This window comes from Medicago sativa, chromosome 1, assembly GCF_051527215.1.
Source record: "Medicago sativa cultivar Bolivia chromosome 1, Bolivia_mono, whole genome shotgun sequence".
Lineage (NCBI taxonomy): Eukaryota > Viridiplantae > Streptophyta > Magnoliopsida > Fabales > Fabaceae > Medicago > Medicago sativa.
In genome coordinates this window covers 94,881,694-94,903,416 of record NC_140749.1, presented here as the reverse complement: position 1 = coordinate 94,903,416, position 21,723 = coordinate 94,881,694, and the positions used below count along the sequence as shown (strand labels likewise).

General features: G+C 36.1%; 1 protein-coding gene and 1 pseudogene across 4 annotated transcripts; one reads left to right on the top strand and one right to left on the bottom strand.

Moving 5' to 3' along the window:
* Positions 1-258: 258 nt before the first annotated feature.
* On the bottom strand, positions 259-968 carry LOC146959486 (uncharacterized; annotated as a pseudogene).
* Positions 969-16,353: 15,385 nt separating this feature from the next.
* Positions 16,354-21,433, top strand: LOC146959485 (uncharacterized). Of its 4 annotated transcripts, none has more exons than XM_085741401.1 (4): positions 16,354-16,778; positions 16,896-17,768; positions 18,289-20,945; positions 21,031-21,433. In XM_085741401.1, exons 1-3 carry the CDS (start codon positions 16,466-16,468, stop codon positions 20,907-20,909), a joined length of 3,807 nt encoding a protein of 1,268 aa, XP_085597527.1. In that variant the 5' UTR covers positions 16,354-16,465; the 3' UTR covers positions 20,910-20,945; positions 21,031-21,433. The 4 variants fall into 4 exon arrangements, with proteins under 4 accessions (XP_085597527.1, XP_085597525.1, XP_085597526.1 ...); XM_085741399.1 differs by having other exon boundaries at positions 16,354-17,768; positions 18,289-19,212; positions 19,249-20,945; XM_085741400.1 differs by having other exon boundaries at positions 16,354-17,768; positions 18,289-19,464; positions 19,501-20,945.
* Positions 21,434-21,723: the final 290 nt, after the last annotated feature.

The following is a 21,723-nucleotide window of genomic DNA, read 5'->3' as shown; positions in this document are numbered from 1 at the left end:
CGAATTTTTCTAAATACCCCTCCATCTTGACTTGCGTTGTATTTACTGGTTTTTTTTTTTAAAATTTTTTTAAATACCATGCAACTTGGAGTTGAGTGGTATAATAAGGACAAATTTTCAGCTGCATAGATTTCCGTTCTTGCATGCATAATATATAAAAAAATAATTAAAAAGTAATTATAATAATTTAGGCATTAATAAAAAAGTAATTATAATAATAATCATAATATTTATAAAATAAAAAACATACCAAATACAATAAATATGAAATAAAGACTAGATTGCTACTGATGTCTAATATTAATGCAATCTTTGCGGGAATGACCAGGCATCCTACACACGCCGCATCTTCTCTCAGTTTCCACATCGTCCATCTTGGTCCTAATGCGAGTAATTGGTGGACGACCTTTCTTTGCCCTACGCATGGACTTGTTGGGAACCACCTTTAGTCCTACATAATCAGGCCAATATGTTTGGTGGTGAACCACGTCGAAGTGGATGTTGTATACGGCGTATACACACTCATTCGTGAACTTGTTATCGACAAAATTCTTGTAGTCGTGACAAAAGCTAGAACATACGGCAATGACCCAAACCAAGCTAGTACGTCCAACAACTACTTCTCCTATAATGACCCAAACCAAACTGGACCGTCCAACACCAATTACCCCTCTACAACAACCCACAATACCCAATGTACACCAACGAAAACTACAACCACCCGCCAACACCAACAAACCTACTATCTCACTTCTCTCCAGCTTCGTTTAACTCCAATGAACAATTTCTGGATATGGGATGGCCAGCAAGCGAACACGATGTGTCGTTGTCGTTGGGTTATGGTAGTCAGATACAATCAACTATAGATAACAACGACGAAGACCAACATGACCCTCAAGTAAATCATGGAAGAAATCATCGAAGACGAGGGTGTGGGACAACAGGGCATTTATAATAATTGTAGATTTTATGGTAATTTTATTTGTTATATAATTTTTATTAGTTTATTAAAATTAAGTTATTTTAATTATTTTTTTATATATTATGCATGCAAGAACGGAAATCTATGCAGCTGAAAATTTGTCCTTGTTATTATACCACTCAACTCCAAGTTGCATGGTATTTAAAAAAAATTTTAAAAAAAAACCAGTAAATACAACGCAAGTCAAGATGAAGGGGTATTTAAAAAAATTCAAAAATAAAAAAAGAAACTACCATGCAACTTGGATTTGAGTGGTATAACAAGGACAAAAATTTCGTCACTTTTTAGGGTACCACGCAACTTGGAGTGTAGTTGTACGAGACTTCTGAAAAAGTAGGGTAGTTATGCAATTTTTCAAAAAAATAGGGTAGTTTTGTGTTACAAATTTATTCACACTCGGAAACTCTTCAATGTTCATACATTTTACACCACCGTCTTTATCTGAAAACTCACTCTTTATACTATTGAACTCCATTCCTCCATCAAAATCACCACAATTCCCACATGCATCAACACCAGTTGAGATGAATTAAAATAATTCATTAAAAACTAAGAAACTTTTTTGATACATTACCATCGCTCTTCCCATTTTTACTCCGTAAAACAGGTTTTACATGCACCAATTTTCTCCCAATTTATGGCAGGAACTTTTGATTATCAGTATTCAAAACTAGACTTTTAGATTTGTTTCCTCTCTTCCTCCTTCTCATTACCACAACAAAGCCTTTAGAAAACCTTATTCTAGCGACATTGAGAGCTTGGAGTTAATCAAGAACAACAAAATGAAACAACAACAAAAACTATTGAGATAATTAACTACATATCAGCATGACAGCATGTGATTGCATATCACATTTACCTCCTAGAAGCTTTCCTGAACATATTTAGCTCCTGTAATATCTCTTGTACATAATTAGCTCCTAGAATATCTCATGTGCATAATTACCTCCTGATTCTTTGTAACGGTAGTATGTGTACACTGTGTATAAATGACTCTGCTCACTGTCAATGAAAAACACAACTTTGCCTTCTACCAATTTGTTATGGCATTAGAGCGGGTTACAAAAACCCCAAATTGATTTCTATCCAAAAAAAACCCCCAATTTTGTTTTCTTTTCCGCTGCTATATTTCTTTCTGCCGGTATCTAACAACATACCATGGCTGGGAATAAAGAGGAAAACGAGAACGAGAAGAACCATATCGATGATACAGAGAATGGGTCGAAGAAGCCAAATGATGATTCAAACGGAAAGAAGCATGTCGGTATCGATCCGACCTCACCATTCTATCTGCATCCTTCCGATCATCCTGGTATGAATATTTTTCCTGTTACATTGAAGGGTGATAATTATTAGGAATGGGAGACTAGTATGCGTAATGCTTTTCGTGCAAACCGCAAATTGGGCTTCTTGAATGGTACTGTGACACAACCAGATGCAAGCGAGATCGAGGATTGGTGGAGTGTTAACTCCATGCTCGTAGCTTGGATTTTTCAATCTATTGAATCTTCCCTTCGCTCTACTATTACATACTATGATACGGTAAAAGAGTTGTGGGATGACCTACAACAACACTTTTCTATTGGCAACGGGCCACGAATCCTTCAATTGAGGTCAAAATTGGCTCGTTGTAACCAAAGTGGTCATAGTGTTGCTGCTTACTATGGAAACCTAAAGAAGATTTGGGATGAGTTGTCTACATATATAACAAGTAGAGCTTGCACTTGTGGGAAGTGTACTTGCAACTGGGCTGCTGATTTGAGCAAGGAACGTCAAGACGAACGAGTTCATCAATTTTTGATGGGATTGGATGATGATTTGTATGGGACGCTTCGTTCCAGCATTATTGCTCAAGATCTGCTTCCTTCGCTGAACCGAATTTATGCATTGGTCGTTCAGGAGGAACATCACAAGAACATGACCAAAGAACGTGACGCACGAACTGAGGCGGTTGCTTTTGCTGTCTATGGCAGTCCTTCAACTTACAATGGAACGAAAGCAAGAAGCGATAAATCTATCTGCTCAAGTTGTGGAAGAACCGGACATGATGTAACTTCTTGCTTCAAGATCATTGGCTATCCGGAGTGGTGGAATAATGGACGAGGGAGTGGCAAAGGTAACAACAAAGGTAAAGGTGTTGATTCTAGTGCAGGACGTGGGTGTGGCAAAGGCTCCTTTTGGTGTTGCCAATGCTGCTCATTTTGCACCAAATTCGGTCTTGACACACCATGACAGAAATGTTGTTGGTCCGACCTTGACAGATGATCAACGGGGAACAATCATGAATATGTTCAAGAGTTTAAAAAATAATAACTTCACTTCAAATGAAAAGCTGACGGGTAAGTCTTTTTCTCCATGGATATTGGATACAGGGGCATCTTACCATATGACTGGTGACAAGAGATTGCTCAAAGATCTCTCAAATATTTTTCCTTCTCCTGTTGTGTTGCCTGATGGAACACATACAAATGTTGTCCAAGAAGGGACAATAGCTCTTGGTGAAAATATGACTATTAAGCATGTTTTATATGTTCCTCGATTGACTTGCAATTTAATATCTCTTGCACAACTGATCAAAGATTTAAATTGTGTAGTCACTTTAACTGACAAGTTGTGTGTGATACAGGACCGCACTTCAAGGATGGTGATTGGACTGGGTGAACAGAGGGATGGGCTCTATTGGTTTCGTGCAATGTTGCCGAATACTCACCTATGTCACATGACTGAAGTTGATTCCTATCAAGTGTGGCATCGACGACTTGGTCATCCGTCTCCACAAATAGTTAGTTTACTTCCTTTGGTTAGCATTAGTGATTGTCGAAAAAATAAAGATGAGTCATGTGATATTTGCTTTAAAGCAAAACAAACTCATGTATCATTTCCTGTTAGTTCAAGTAATGAAAAATGAATTATTTGAGTTGATTCATTGTGATGTGTAGGGTCCATATAGTGTGTCTTCTTCATCTGGTGCTTCTTATTTCTTAACTATTGTTGATGATTGCTCCAGAGGCATTTGGATTTACTTGATGGCTAATAAGTTAGAAGTTGCAAAATTAATTAAGAACTTTTGTGCAATGACTAAAACCCAATTCAATAAGATAGTAAAATGTATTCGAAGTGATAATGAGACAGAATTCACATGCCTCCAACATTATTTTGCTGAACAGGGTATTTTGTTTGAGACATCTTGTGTTGGAACCCCCCAACAAAATGGATGAGTAGAACGAAAACACCGACATATTCTCAATGTTGCTCGTGCCCTTCGGTTTCAAGCCAACTTACCTATTGAGTTTTGGGGTGAATGCATTCTTACAGCCGGTTATCTTATCAACTGTACTCCTACCACCATACTACAAGGTAAAACCCCATATGAAATTATCTTTGGTCACCCTCCTATCTATGATCATATTAAAACTTTTGGATGTCTCTGCCTTGCTTCCAAGATTCCTCGTGACCGAAACAAGTTTGCAGCTCGTAGTCGGAAGTGTATCTTTGTTGGGTACCCTCATGGCAAGAAGGGATGGAGATTATACGACATTGAAAATCGAGATTTCTTTGTTTCTCGAGATGTTGTTTTTTATGAGAATCATTTTCCCTATAGTGAGCCTTCTACATCTAACCCCAATGTTATAGATTCTATGAACCCTGCTATTTATGAAATGGATTCTGTAACTCCCACAACATCATTGGAAGCTCCTAATACACATGTTGAACCAACATCTCCTATGAACTCATCATCTAGGGGGACAAATGAGTTGTTAGCTTCTGCACCTATCAAAGAAAGAGGGAGTGATCCTATTACATTAGAAGCATCAACTACTATTTCTCTTGATGACACTAATCGTCCAGTTGCACCATCTGAAAGTGAAATTCGGCGTAGTTCACGAGAACGTCAACCATCAGTGCTTTTGAGAGATTTTGTTTGTCATACGACACGCTGCTTAGACCCCCCATCTGCTTCATCTGCTCAATCCATGTCCTCAGGTACACCTTATCCTATAGCTAATTATGTCACTTGCCAACATTTTTCTACTTCCCATGCTCGTTTTCTAGCTGTAGTAACTGTCGGACATGAGCCAACATGTTTTTCTGAAGCTGTCCAAGATCCTCAATGGCGTGGTGCCATGCGCAAGGAGATAGAAGCACTTTAAAATAATGGTACATGGACCATTGAAGATTTACCCCCTGGAAAGAAGGTTATCGGGTGTAAGTGGGTGTACAAAATCAAGTACAACTCTGATGGCACTATAGAACGTCATAAAGCATGACTCGTTGTTCTTGGTAACAATCAAGTTGAAGGTATCGATTACAATGAGATTTTTGCTCCTGTTGCTAAGATGGTTTCTATTCGAGCTTTCCTTGCAGTAGCTGTTGTGGGTGGATGGGAACTCCATCAAATGGATGTTCACAATGCTTTCCTACACGGTGATTTGGATGAGGAGGTTTACATGTCTCTTCCTCCTGGTTTTTCTGGTGCTTCTCACGGAAGAGGATGTCGTCTTCGAAAATCGCTTTATGGTCTTTGTCAAGCCCCTCGTAACTGGTTTTCTAAACTCTCTTCTGCCTTGAAGTCCTTTGGATTTGTTCAGTCTTATGCTAATTACTCGTTGTTCTCCTATGAAAGAGACAGTCACATTCTTCATATTCTGGTATATGTGGATGACTTGATCATTGCAGGAAATGATTCTGGCGTAATTTCTAATTTCAAGGCTTATTTGAGCACTTGCTTTCAGATGAAAGATCTTGGTGTGCTGAAGTACTTTCCTGGTATTGAGGTAGCTAGGGGACCAGATAGCTTGTTTCTTTCTCAGCGTAAATATGCGCTTGATATAATTTCTGAATCTGGTTTACTTGGAGCAAAACCTTGTGATTTTCCCATGGAACAGAACCATCAGCTGCCTCTTGCTGCATGCCCTATTTTTGCTCATCCTGATCGTTACAGACGACTTGTTGGTCGCTTGATTTATCTCACTATTTCTCGCCCAGAACTTTGTTATGATGTTCATACTCTTGCACAATTTATGCAAACGCCAAAAGAAGACCATTGGAATGTTGCACTTCATGTCCTTCGCTACTTAAAAAGCCATCCGAGCCAAGGTCTTGTTTTTTCTAAGGACATTGCTTTACGTCTTACTGCTTATTGTGATTCAGATTGGGCGACTTGTCCTTTGACTCGCCGCTCTCTTACCGGCTATTTTATTATGTTAGGGGCCTCTCCGGTTTCTTGGAAAACTAAGAAACAACCAACTGTTTCTCGGTCTTCTGCTGAGGCTGAATATCGCTCTGTGGCTACTGCTAGTTGTGGGCTTATTTGGCTCAAATCATTGTTAAAATCTCTTGGTGTTCATCATTCGATGCCAATGCGATTGTTCTGTGATAGTCAAGCGGCACTTCATATTGCTGCAAATCCTGTGTATCATGAACGTACCAAACACATAGAGGTTAATTGTCACTTTGTGCGAGATCAAATCCAAGCAGGCAACATTGTCACTTTTCATGTTCGCACACATGAGCAGCTAGCGGATATCTTCACAAAGGCCCTCGGGAAGCAACAATTTCAATTTCTTCTTCGCAAGTTGGGCATTCGAGATCCTCATGCTCCAACTTGAGGGGGAGTATTGAGATAATTAACTACATATCAGCATGACAGCATGTGATTGCATATCACATTTACCTCCTAGAAGCTTTCCTGAACATATTTAGCTCCTGTAATATCTCTTGTACATAATTAGCTCCTAGAATATCTCTTGTGCATAATTACCTCCTGATTCTTTGTAACGGTAGTATGTGTACACTGTGTGTAAATGACTCTGCTCACTGTCAATGAAAAACACAACTTTGCCTTCTACCAATTTGTTAAAAACAATCAAGCCTTATCCTACTAAACAGGATCGACTATATGGATCAAATTACGTCATAATGTTCTATCTAAAACCATATTTGGATTCAACTTATGAACCTCTAAATCTTTTCTAATAGTTTCTCTTATGGTTTTTCTAGGTATTCCTCTACCTATTCTAATATGACTCTCCTCCATCTTATCTACTCTTTGTACTACAACATCTATCGGTCTTCTCTCAACATGGTCAAACCACCTAACCCTATTTTGTATCATCTTTTCTACTGTAGCTACTACCCCAACTCTCTCTAACTACTGTAGCTACTACCCCAACTCTCTCTAATGGTGTCTATTCGAATCCTATCTCATTAAATCTTACCACTTATCCAACACAACATTCTCATCGCTGTAATTTTTTTGGTAGGTGTTGGTGTTGTTTTGAAAAAAAAGGGGGATATGTGTTACCCATTTTTTCCTTGTCCTTCCTCTCCTCTCTCTCTCCCTCTCATGGAAAAAAATAAAATAAAATCAGTCTCAATTAAAAATGGATTTTTCATCTACTCTTTTGCTATAAACTAGATATTATTCATAGATAATTTGCTATCAACATGTTATTTCCTCTTTTGAAAAATAATGATGACAATAGTATATATTGCTTTGGACCATGTTTTTAAAGAAGAACGAGATTGTGATTTGAGACCGTAAAAATGATGATCCAAATGACAATATTTTTTGAGTTTTTGACTCTTTAAAATTTATAATTAATTTTTTCTTTGTTAAAAAATTCTAATTTTATGTGAAAAGCCATATTTTAGCCATATTTAAAAAGATGTTTATGATGACCAGGAACAATGTTTCAGGAATTTTTCTTTAACACTGTTTAGGAATGATAGATTTTGCAAAATTAGGGTTTTTCAATTTAGACATTTGACTTCTCATATTTTTTTAAAAAAATTATAATTATTAAAATTGTCAATTTAATTTAGTATTAATGACGTGAAAATGAAAGTACTACCTCCGTCCCTAATTATAAGACCCTTTTGAGAAAATTTTTTGTCCCTTTTTATAAGACCCCTTTGATATTTCCAAGTACATTAATTAATTCTTTACCAACATACCTTTATTTATTTTGCATCTTTTTCTTCAATCAACAATAAATATTATGTTGAAAACATAAATTAACTCTCTCTCTTAAGGATAAAATTGTAAAAACAATAGTAATTATATACACATTTAATACTACAACCAATTTTCTTAATCTCCGTAATTTTTGCAAAAGGCTCCTATATTTAGGGACGGAGGTAGTATGATGATGGTTTCATATCAGCAATGCAATGCACGATTCTTATCATTAATGAGAGTGTCACATCTTCAAAGAGGAGGGAGACTAAAAAATTTCGTTGACTTTTTAAGTAGACGGACCAAAAAACTGGTTTTCGAAAGGAGAGTATCAAAAGTTAACAAAACTGAAAAATAGAGGAACCAAAATTACATTTTAGCCTGTATTTTTTAAAATAATTGTATTAATTTTATTTAGTAATAAGGTGATATTAAACTCTTAGAAATGGATAATTGTGTACATTTTTTTTATAACAAATGAGAATGTCAAAATATTGTTTTCATATTTCTAAAAATACATTGTCTAATTAGTATTTCATTCTTTTTTTTTTTCATTACAATTGTTTATTTCAAGAATCTCACATTTTTCATTAGCAAATTAAAATGAATACCTACTTGAAGAAAATGAGAGAGAGACTTTTTTATGTCGTTATATATGATCGCCAGCGGTACCGTGGTATAGTTGCTTGCTTACTAGTACTACGCTCTAATATATATATATAGAAATGATATTTGTACATCCACTTTATTACAACTTTTTGACAACTTTCTCTCTCATACTCACATTATATTCTTATTCCCACTATTCCTTTTTTTTTCTCTCTCTATTGTTTTGGACCAATGAGAAGAGAACAAATGAAAGTTGTCAACAAAGTTGTACCAAATGATTGTACATATATAGCTGCTCATATATATATATTCTAAGACATCCTTTGGGATGAAAGGTATCCTATCTCTAGCCACCAACCAGCTGACCATGCATGTAATACAATCAATGTACCTTAATTGTCCAAGCAACAAAAGATCAGAATATATACAATATACAATACAATACACTTCACCTATACCTTCCCAGACACGGCAAAATCGGTTAAAACATCCCTATTATTCTGTAAGCTATTGATATTATAAATAGCCATTTCTAACATTAATAATGGTGTGTCAACATTAACAAAATAAAGTACACGGGGAAAAACTAATAAAAGTTTATCCGTGACTTTATTTTTATTTTGAATATATTAAATACACTAGAAAAACTAAAGTAAAATACACTCTTCTTCCCCTCAAAGAGATAAATATTACACTCATCGTCCTTGTTGTTCCAAAACACGCATTCTCCTCCCGCAGCACATGAAATTTTTTAATACAACAGGATTTTTTTAAAATTTTCCTTCAACCTCTCTTAACATCTATGAAATGAATTTCTTTTATGACCAAAATACCCATTTCATTTCTTTTCTTATTGTTTCCTTCTTTTTTTCGACCGCGCCAGATCAATTTGTCGATTGATCAAACATAAATGTACAATGGAAAAACCTCATAATCGACAAGGTCTTTTTTTGTTCAGTATGAGGTATTAATTCTGTTTATAAGGTATTAATTCAAAACGGTAGATTGCAACGAAAACAATATATATTACATGTCGTTAAAAATGACGAATTTTTGAACAAAGAGTCACAACATTCAAGTTAATAGCATAAAAAGACAAAATTCAAATAAAATTGAAAAATTAAAAGTCACTGAAATACCATGTATCTATATATGTAGCATTGATGCCCAAGTCATTATTGGTTGAATCTAGGGGTGTTCAAAACCGAACCAATTCAATAGAAAAATCGCAAAAAACCGCATTTAGTTTGGATGTATTCGGATCATTTTTTACTCAACCGCATGGTTTGGTTCGGTTTGCAGTTTTTATTTTACCAACTGAACCAAACCGCAACATAAGAAAAATGTCAATTGTAGCTATGTCACATAAACCAATACTCATAGAAACTTTTAAAAATTGACATATTTTTTTCTCTTGTTAAGTTTCTTCTTTGTTTTTTTATCTCAAAAATATATTTATGTACTCCTTGAAATTTTATAAAATGATAAAATCTTAGTGTTTTACATTTCTTACATAATATAATTACTTTTCGTCCATATTTTTAATTTTGTCTATGTAGTTTGATGAAAATAAAATTGTAATGTTGGATGAAATTTAAAATATTGTCGGAAATATGTTGTGTTATAGCTTTTTAACTCGATTTTAATGTTGGAAACAAAAAAAAAAGTATTGTCTCGAAAAAAACCGCATCAACCGATTCAACTCAAACCGTATTGGTTTGGTTCAGATTTTATTTTAAAAGTCAACCGAACCAAACCAAACCACATGCTTTTTTATCTTGCGGTTCAGATGACTTTTAATCTTAAAACCGAACCAAACCACATTGCGAACACCCCTAGTTGAATCTATAATGAGTTAAAGCTGACTTGTCAATCTGAACATAACATGTATCACAACAAAACGAAAAATCAAACTACATCGCACCAATACAAGGAAAATCAAACAACAACGCATTCAAACGATGAAACAACAACAACAACAACAAAATCATGTGTATGTGAATATTAACTTATTTAGACAAGAGATAAAAACGATGCATACGAGTCATTCGTAAAAGCGACACAAAACCAAAGATTAGAGAGAGAGTGAAACTTCTCTGTGGAAGAAAAAAAAAACAAGGGTTGGCTTAAATGACTGTAAACAATGTATTTTAAGCTTAAATGCACTTTTGATCCATTATTTTTAAAAAAAAAGAAGTATAAGGCCATATTTTAAAAACATTTTTTTTGTCCTCAATTGCACTATTTTTACTTTTCACTTCTCATCTCATTTTTTAGGTCATTATTGTGTTATTTGACGATGCTTATACGACCACACAGACTTTCCTTGTCAACAAAAATATCTATTAAACATTGTCGCATCTATAAATTTACAGTTACAATATAAACAGTTTTACATTATCGATAAATTACAATTATTTATATGATTGATTTTAAAAGTAGTTACGACTAAAGTCAATCAATTTTATGATCAAATGATTATTATGACTATTTGCTCAAAAAAAATTATTATTATGACTAAAATCTTTACCTACTGTGTGTAGGCACGTGTAACACCGGTGCAAAATGCTTCGAATTATGCGAAATCTTGAATTATAAGAGCATCTTCAATGACATCTTGAACTAACTCATTTGTTTTCAACTCCAATGGTAAACTCTAAAAAACTCATATCGGTCCCACAACTTTATCTCAAATATTAATATTATTTTCATATTTAATTTTATTACAACTTAAAATATTAATTTAATTATATTGAATTAATATCAATACGAAAAAATGCAGTAAAAAAAAATTCAATACGAAAAAATAAAAATAAAGCAAAACTTAAATTTTAAAAATAATAATTAAAAATTAACATTAAAATCATCACATACATAATTAAAAACAATTAAAAATAGACTACCATCACAATTTATAAACATTACAAACAATGAAATGATAAAAAAAAACATTATAAACAATGAAAGAATTAATAAAAACATGGATGTGTACTTAAATGGCAGAGCAGCTACTTTTTAATTGATTTTATAATCAAAATAACCGTTACCTTCTACGGTTATTCCAAAGTGGCGTACTCCAGCCAAAAAATACCCAATTTGTAATATTCCAGCTGGCGGACAATTGATTTATGTCAGCTGGAGATGCTCTAAGGAACTTCGGTTAAAATTTTACTTAATAGGTAATTTTGACATTTTGCATTGGAATACATTATCAATAAATTTAATTTTTAAATGAAATAATATTTTATCAGATTTATTTACAGTTCAATCGAATTTAGGATTATGAGGACGCTTCTCTTAAAAAATGAAGGTTAACACAATTGTTTTTTTTTATCAATTTAATCTTAAAACTGTATTGTCTTTTTGATTTAACTTCTAAAATATATAAATATAAAAATTAAGCTTTAAATTATATAAAATCGATCAATTTAGCCGCTGTTATAAATATATTATAGACCAAAATTGATAAATTTTCAAATATTTTAAAAATTAAATTGACGAATTTATCATACGTTAACTAATTATTATATAATAATTGAAATATAACCAGCTTCCTATCATAAGAAAAAAACCAGGCACGTTAGGAACACTGGAAATTTCCGGGAACAGATAAGATTTTGTTTTGCTGCATAATTAAAATGTGGCATATGCCTCAAATCTCCGTTTCTATAATTTTTATCAAGTTCCCTTGAATAAATGTGAAAAGAGACAAAGTGTGTAGGCTGTTGTAGCTACTTTTCGTTTTTTTCCCTCAAACAGAAGATACATAATTCAAGGAGTCAATAGAGTGCAGAGGGAAAAAGAAGGCAAGTAATTGTTCTTCTAAGGAATCACATTGACAACAACAAAGAAATCACATGTAAAAGGCTAAATTATACTTTTTATAAGTTATATTTTTGTGTAAGTTATACCAAATATTATGATTAAAAATAAAATAATTTCCTTTCTTAAATGATAAATTTATAACTCAATATTACTTACCAATAAATATAAATTAAATATACTGAAATTTTTTTTAGTACATTATTTTATATATAATATTATATTCCCTATGTTTTAAAATGATTGTCGTTTTAGCCAAAAAATTATCTTAAAATGAATGCCACTTTCATTTTCCAATACAATAATAACTTTTTCTTTTCGACTGTACCCTTCAATTAATCTTATACACACTACCTGTGACAAAAAACCATGACTTTCTTCTCTCTCACTAGCAAGCATTTTTTGTCATTTTGCACACTTATGATATTGTAGTTGACTAATATCACATATCACATGGCATTGACACCACAATGTCACTAAAGTGCTACCCCTGATGCTTCCATATACTAGCAGCAGCCTTATGCTCATTGAGCTTATGTAACACTTGAATGGATAAAGGATATGATATGAGTATTATTACTACATTTTCACGAGAATTTATGTAAGGGGATGTTGGAAAGGATCACCGGTAATATGAGTTGTAACAACCACCCACTACACCTAATTACATGAGAATGTAAGAACCAAAAGTGGTCCTCCAAATGACTTTAACACGAGAATTAGCTGCTAAAAAGAAAAGTCGTTATTATTTGATTTGATGATTGTCTTTGTGATTTAATCTTACTCTTATCATTCATACATTATTATTAATTTATAAACATTGAAAGGGACTCACGTTTATAATAAATATTGGGAGATTAGTCACTTTAGTCCCTGAAAAGAAAAATGAGTCGTCACTTTAGTACCCGAATGCTGATAAATTGCAGAATAGTCCTTGAATGTAGACTCTGTTAGTCAATTTAGTCCTTGAATGCAAACTCCGTTAGTCAATTTAGTCCCTGAATTTATACTCCATTAATCACTTTAGTCCATGAAATTAACTAACAGAGTCTACATTCAGGGATTGTTTTGCAATTTCTCTACATTCAGGGACTAAAGTGATTACTCATTTTCCATTCAGGGACTAAAGTGACTAATTTCCCAATAAATATTCCATTCCAAACTCTCTGCCATTCCTTGACTGTTTCTAGCTTTTTCACCCCACTATTGTCTATTGCTACCGCGCGCTCTTCCTCTTCCTTGTGGAACCACAACCATTATCCATCTAATTTATCTCTCAAATTTACCTAATCAAATTTGTGTTTGAAACGAAGATTATTTGTTTATGGGAAATGTTAACTTGTGTCAATAAGACACAAGTTTAGAAGTCAAATGTAGAAATAATGTATTGGAATGCGTGCATTAAATTTAATCTTTAATGTTTTAATGAATTGAATGCACAAAATTTAAGAAAATGTTTCTTTTTTTTTGAATTTCTTAACATGTACCCTAAGGGCACAAGTTAACACTATCCTTTGTTTATTTATTTATGTTCTCTTCTTAGATTCAACTACCATCAATAATTTGATGTTCTATTTGCACTATAATTAAGAGACTTTCTATTACACGCCATTGACTAGCATAAACAATGATGAATAAGAGAAAGAGAGAGGTGCACGTTGCTACTAAAATTTAAGTATTATTAGTAGGTTCACATGGAAACACAGTTAAGTTAAGACACACATTCTATGAAATTTCTGATTGATGATCAGGCACACATACATTAAAATAACTAAAATGACGCACACACTGCCAGCTTTATTTTTTTGACAAAACACTGCCAGCTTATTATTAACCTTAAAACAGCAGTAAACAAAACCAAAAAGTTACTATGTTTCCTTAAAAAGTAAAGGGCGCATCGAATACGATGAGGACCTTTTTCTTTTTTTCATTGCCAGATAAAGACAGATATTTGTTCAAAACATCTATCATATTATAGAGAAAGAACTGTTTGTATGTATGTACCCGATTCCTCCACCACTTGGTCAGTGGGGGCACTAATATTTTTATTTTAATTGGAAAAAACATAATTGAACAGAACCAATAAATAATGTGCACATTTCATTTGTTTATTGACGTCATTATTTTATCTTAGGGCCTACAATGATCAGTTGCTAAAAACTATGTGCTGAGCAAAAAGTACTACTAGTATTATTACTAGAAAATTCATTCATTAGGAAGGTACAGTATATACAGAACAAATAAATCAAACCAATTCCCAGTTAAGTTAATATACCACATGACATGATATTAACACAATTTCACATATAAGTCGTGTGTTATGATTAAAAATAAATAAATATATATTAACGTTAGCGTTGGCATTCGAATATTTCTATTCTGTGTGCAAAATTCACTTTCTGAAATAATTCAGCTCTGTGTTACCAAAATAATTCAAGCAATTGATATTGAAATGTTTTCATTATGAATATGAATGAACATTTCATTTTCTAGAATGATTTCTTCCTTAATTAGTTGGCGAAATAATCCATCCTAAAACGAGACAAGTAGATAGCAAATTGATTTGTGTCCAAACACAAACCGAGAAACATTAATTAGAAAGGTTTTATATAGTTTTCTTTTCTGCAAAATTTGTCCTCGTCTAGAGACTAAGACATTACTAGAGTTCAATGCCGAAGAAAACAATACTCCCTCCGTCCCATATTACTTGACCTAGTTGACTCTGTCACGTATGCCAATGCACAATTTTAAACTTAAATTTCTTTAATAATCTAGTAGAAAAAATTACGAAAATTTGATATTTTGAAAATATTAATCGAGACGAATCTAACAACATCTTATATGCTATATTTTGTTTTTATATATTAGTAAAAAAATAGAGTCAAAGCATGGTATATGAATAGTGCAAATATTCTAAATAGGTCAAGTAATATGGGACGGAGGGAGTAATTATTATTTCATTCACAAAATTTGATTAAGAATAATTTTGTCCTGCTTTTTCTCCCTCTAAAGTTTGTGTGTCTCGAATAACCTGCAAAAGCTCCAAGGTGCACTTTGGAATTCATGCATGTGTTGACAACAATCACGTGTTAATATCATTATTGAAAGATCACATGGCTGAGAAAATTCAAAAAGAAAAAGTGAAAGTAATAGCAGGTGAACTAAAGTGGAAATGAATTTGTACACTTCCTGTATAGGCCATTATACGTATTTCCTGGGAGAGGGATACATACATGTGGAATAAATAAAATAAATGATGATTTTGTAATATTATACTAATATTGGTTTTAGATTATCATGATGATCTATATCGTACCTAACGGACACGTGGACGTGTAGCAAATATATGAGGCATATTTGGGTTATTCTGTATTACAAACTGCCAAAAGCTTGTGTTCAAAACTTGCAAAAAGAAATAAAGAAAAGTCAAATATCTTCCCATTATTATTAACCAAAAATAAAATATATGCGATCCAAAACTTGTAATAGCTGCCACCCATTAAGGACTTGAACAAAAATAACGAATCAGTGATGCAAATTATATCTCTGCTAAATAGTAGAAAAGAAAAGGAAAGTAAAGCATTTTGGAGTTACTACTACTTTATCGACAAGTCAAGATAGGCAACTCAGCAAGGCAGCCAGGAGGGATAAAAAAATAGGAAGTTACGGTAACTTTTGTGTGTTGGATACTACTATACTGAGAAGTAGAGATGCTCTAATTATTAGTAGTACTAGTAGTTGTTGGAATTTTGATTGTGACTGCTTCTATTGTATGGCCATTTGGGGGAAAACTAATTGGAAAGAGATCGTTTGAAAAACAGTCCTTAAAAAAAGTCACAAGGCCAGCTGGGTAAACTTAGTTTAAAGCATTAAAATCAAACAAAAGCCAAATGAATATTTTGAATTAGTCCCTCATGACAGCTCCCCTTTAACGACTCATTACTCTCACTATAAAGTATACTTATTCCATGTAGCTTTTATCAGTCATCACTAACACCAAACCTCTTTCTCCTCTCTATCTCAATCTTGATCCACCTCTAATAATTTTGGTGACTATCTGATCCCAAACATTGGCCAGCAATTGCCTTCTGCCCATGACTGCTAGGGGCAGTGACCCCATAAGGGGTCGTTTTCGGCCGGAAATGGCCATGGCATTGGCCATTGTTCTGATTTCTACTACAGTGGTTTCTGTTGCTGCTGATGGTTACCCATACAATTCTCCTCCACCACCAACTTATGAGTACAAGTCACCCCCTCCACCGTCTCCTTCACCGCCACCTCCTTACATTTACAAATCACCCCCTCCACCACCTTATGAACATAAAGCTCCACCTTACGAGTACAAGTCACCACCGCCACCGTCACCTTCACCACCACCGCCTTACGAGTACAAGTCTCCACCTCCACCTTCCCCATCCCCTCCACCTCCTTATGTATACAAGTCACCACCTCCCCCACCGTATGAGCACAAAGCTCCACCATATGAGTACAAGTCTCCACCTCCACCTTCCCCATCCCCTCCACCTCCTTATGTATACAAGTCACCACCTCCCCCACCGTATGAGCACAAAGCGCCACCATATGAGTACAAGTCACCCCCACCACCATCTCCCTCACCCCCACCTCCTTACTACTATAAATCTCCACCACCACCCTCTCCCTCACCTCCACCACCTTACTACTACAAGTCACCTCCACCACCCTCTCCCTCACCTCCACCTCCTTACTACTACAAGTCACCTCCACCACCTTCACCTTCACCTCCTCCACCTTACTACTATAAATCTCCTCCTCCACCCTCTCCCTCCCCTCCACCTTACTATTACAAGTCTCCCCCACCACCATATGAGCACAAAGCTCCGCCATACTATTACAAGTCTCCCCCTCCACCTTCTCCCTCACCTCCACCACCTTACTACTACAAGTCTCCTCCACCACCCTCTCCCTCACCTCCACCTCCTTACTACTACAAGTCTCCCCCACCACCCTCACTCTCCCCTCCTCCATATTATTACAAGTCCCCACCACCTCCTTCACCGTCCCCTCCACCACCATATTATTATAAATCTCCTCCACCACCTTCACCATCTCCTCCACCACCCTATTATTACAAGTCTCCTCCTCCTCCATCTCCGGTACCTCATCCACCTTACTACTACAATTCACCACCACCTCCTGTAAAATCTCCACCTCCACCAACACCGTACTACTATCAGTCTCCACCACCACCCAAGTACACTCCACCTCCATACTACTATAATTCTCCTCCTCCACCAGTTGTATATCCCCCTCCTTACCACCACCCATTGATTGTGAAGGTAGTGGGTAAAGTCTACAGCTACAAGTGCTATAATTGGGAGTATCCCGAAAAGTCTCATGACAAGAAACATCTCAAAGGTATATTACATTCATTTCTTAATTGATACATTTTAATCTCTCTTCTCTACATCAATATTCAATATTGTTTTATAGTCAAATTTTTGGCGGTTAATTTTAAATTTTTGGATGAGGTTCATATGTTCGATATATCAAGTTTAGCTATTCATTTTTCAAACAACATATACAAAGCATTTTATCTTCTGCATATACCCGTCACCTTTGAGAACCTATATCTATTAATAAAAACCAACTTATTTTTGACTCATTAATAAAACCAACTTAATTCCTACACAACATACAATATTTATTTAGAACCAAATGCATGATGCAATAAAGAAAATGGACATGGCAGATAATTTGACTCGAACTTCAGAACTGGTTAATGCCTAGTAAAAATTAACATGCTTAGGACACATATAGCTAAACTTGCCCTTCTTTTAGTAAGATTTTGTAACGTTTTTTATATTCTATCATTATTTATATTTCACTTTGTTGTATCACATGTGTGACTTATGAATTTTAAATGATTATGGGATAGGTGCTGTTGTTGAGGTCAAATGCAAAGCTGGAAGGAACATCATCAAGGCGTATGGTAAAACTAAGAGTAATGGAAAGTATGCCATCACAATTCCTAACTTTAACTATGTCAAATATGGTTCCGTGGTGTGCAAAGCCAAGCTATATGCTCCACCTAAAGACTCTCCCTTCAACATACCTACTAAGCTCAATGAGGGAACTGACTTGAAGGTAAAATCTAAAGACAAGTATGAAGTTGTGCTCAAGGCTAAGCCATTCGCGTATGCTTCTAAGAAGCATTATGAAGAATGTGAAAAACCTAAGCCTTCACCAACTCCTTACTACTACAAGTCACCTCCTCCTCCTTCACCAGTTTATATATACAAGTCACCACCTCCACCATCACCTACTTATAAGTACACGTCACCACCTCCACCTGTCCATCAATATTCTCCTCCATATTATTACAAGTCACCACCCCCACCATCACCTGTTTACAAACCCCCATACTACTACAAGTCACCTCCTCCTCCCACACCAATTTACAAGTACAATTCACCACCTCCACCATCACCAACTTACGTGTACAAGTCTCCACCCCCACCATCACCTGTATATAAACCCCCATACTATTACAAGTCACCTCCTCCACCATCACCTGTATACCAGCCCCCATACTACTACAAGTCACCTCCTCCTCCATCACCAGTTTACTACTACAAGTCACCACCCCCACCATCACCTGCATACAAACCCCCGTACTACTACAAGTCACCTCCTCCTCCGACACCAATTTACAAGTACAATTCACCACCTCCACCATCACCAACTTACGTGTACAAGTCTCCACCCCCACCATCACCTGTGTATAAACCCCCATACTATTACAAGTCACCTCCTCCACCATCACCTGCATACAAGCCCCCATACTACTACAAGTCACCACCTCCTCCAACCCCAGTTTACTACTACAAGTCACCACCTCCACCATCACCTGTATACAAACCCCCATACTACTACAAGTCACCTCCTCCTCCAACACCGATTTACAAGTACAATTCACCACCTCCACCTTCACCAACTTACGTGTACAAGTCTCCACCCCCACCATCACCTGTGTATAAACCACCATACTATTACAAGTCACCTCCTCCACCATCACCTGCATACAAGCCCCCATACTACTACAAGTCACCACCTCCTCCAACACCAGTTTACTACTACAAGTCACCACCTCCACCATCACCTGTATACAAACCCCCGTACTACTACAAGTCACCTCCTCCTCCAACACCGGTTTACAAGTACAATTCACCACCTCCACCTTCACCAACATACGTGTACAAGTCTCCACCCCCACCATCACCTGTGTATAAACCACCATACTATTACAAGTCACCTCCTCCACCATCACCTGTATACAAGCCCCCATACTACTACAAGTCACCTCCTCCTCGAACACCAGTTTACTACTATAAGTCTCCACCTCCACCATCACCTGCATACAAACCCCCGTACTACTACAAGTCACCTCCTCCTCCAACACCAGTTTACAAATACAATTCACCACCTCCACCATCACCAACTTATGTGTACAAGTCACCACCCCCACCATCACCTGTATACAAACCACCGTATTACTACAAGTCACCTCCTCCTCCAACACCAGTTTACAAGTACAATTCACCACCTCCGCCATCACCTACTTACGTGTACAAATCTCCTCCTCCTCCAACACCAGTTTACAAGTACAAGTCACCACCTCCACCTGTCCATTATTATTCTCCACCATACTACTATAAGTCACCACCTCCACCATCCCCATCACCTCCCCCTCCATACTATTACAAATCTCCCCCACCGCCATCACCATCCCCGCCTCCACCATACTATTATCATTCTCCACCCCCACCTAAAGAATTACCAAATCCTCCATACTACTATAAGTCACCACCACCACCATCACCATCCCCTCCTCCACCATACTATTATAAGTCACCACCTCCACCATCACCATCCCCTCCCCCTCCATACTATTATAAATCTCCTCCACCACCCTCACCATCCCCACCTCCACCATACTATTACCAATCCCCTCCACCACCATCTCCACCACCTCCATACTACTACAAAAGTCCCCCTCCACCCTCTCCCTCTCCTCCATCTCCATACTATTACAAGAGTCCCCCTCCACCCTCTCCCTCCCCCCCTCCTCCATACTACTATCATTCCCCACCACCACCATCGCCTTCTTCACCACCTCCCTACTACTACAAATCCCCTCCACCACCATCCCCGTCACCTCCACCTCCTTACTATTACAAGTCACCTCCACCACCATCTCCATCTCCACCACCTCCTTATCACTATCAAAGTCCTCCTCCACCATCTCCCACTCCTCATACTCCCTACTACTACAAATCCCCTCCACCACCAACGGCATCTCCTCCACCTCCTTACCATTATGTGAGTCCTCCCCCACCTACATCATCTCCTCCACCACCATACCACTACACATCACCACCTCCTCCCTCCCCAGCTCCCGCTCCCACATACATATACAAATCACCTCCCCCACCAGTGAAATCACCTCCCCCGCCAGTTTACATTTATGCTTCCCCACCACCACCTATCTACAAGTAAGCTCAGAATGCAACAACAGTGTTCCTTATAAATCATGTAAGTTTATAATCTTACATCCATAAATATACATATATTACAGCTGCATGCATAAATCTTAATAATGCAAATTATTTCTTTTCAGGTTTTAGTTTTCATCAAGGAATAAATGCAACCTCCATTGGGAACAAAGTGCAACATTTATCTTCCTATCGAAGTTCTTTGAATAAAAGTCTGAAAGCGTCATCTCTAAGCAACAATATTTGTGATTCAGACGTGGTCGAGTCAATTTCTTTGGTGGCCATCTTGCACGTCCTGGTCTTGTTGTACTCAAGTGACATACAAATCAAAATGAGGAAGCAATATTTGAATGTAAATGTCAAGTGAAAGTCATAAGTACAGTCCACTTTTAGTGATCTCTTTAATTTATTTGTGCATAGATGAATATGGTCGTGTATGATTGCTTTTATATTTATTGTGGCATTTTTGTATTGTGTTTGAAATAAGAGTGTTAGTAACCAAGGAGAACATTAGATTTCTATCCACAACTTAATTTGTGTTTATTTCCAATAGCATTTGCATGATTGTCGCAATTTCAAATAGCTTCAATGATTCAAAAAAAACATGGTTCACATTTCTCCCAAAGAAAAAGTAACTCGTTTTAAACTTTTCCACTATTGACGTTTGAAGAGTTATGTCAGTGGCTATGTGTATATAGACACACTCGTGCGTGCTCAATCAATTCTGCTTGATTCGTATAAAAATTCTAAACACTTGGCAGATGTTTTTTGGGAACAAGATATTATTTTAATAATTAAACAAGCTCCCCCATTCAATT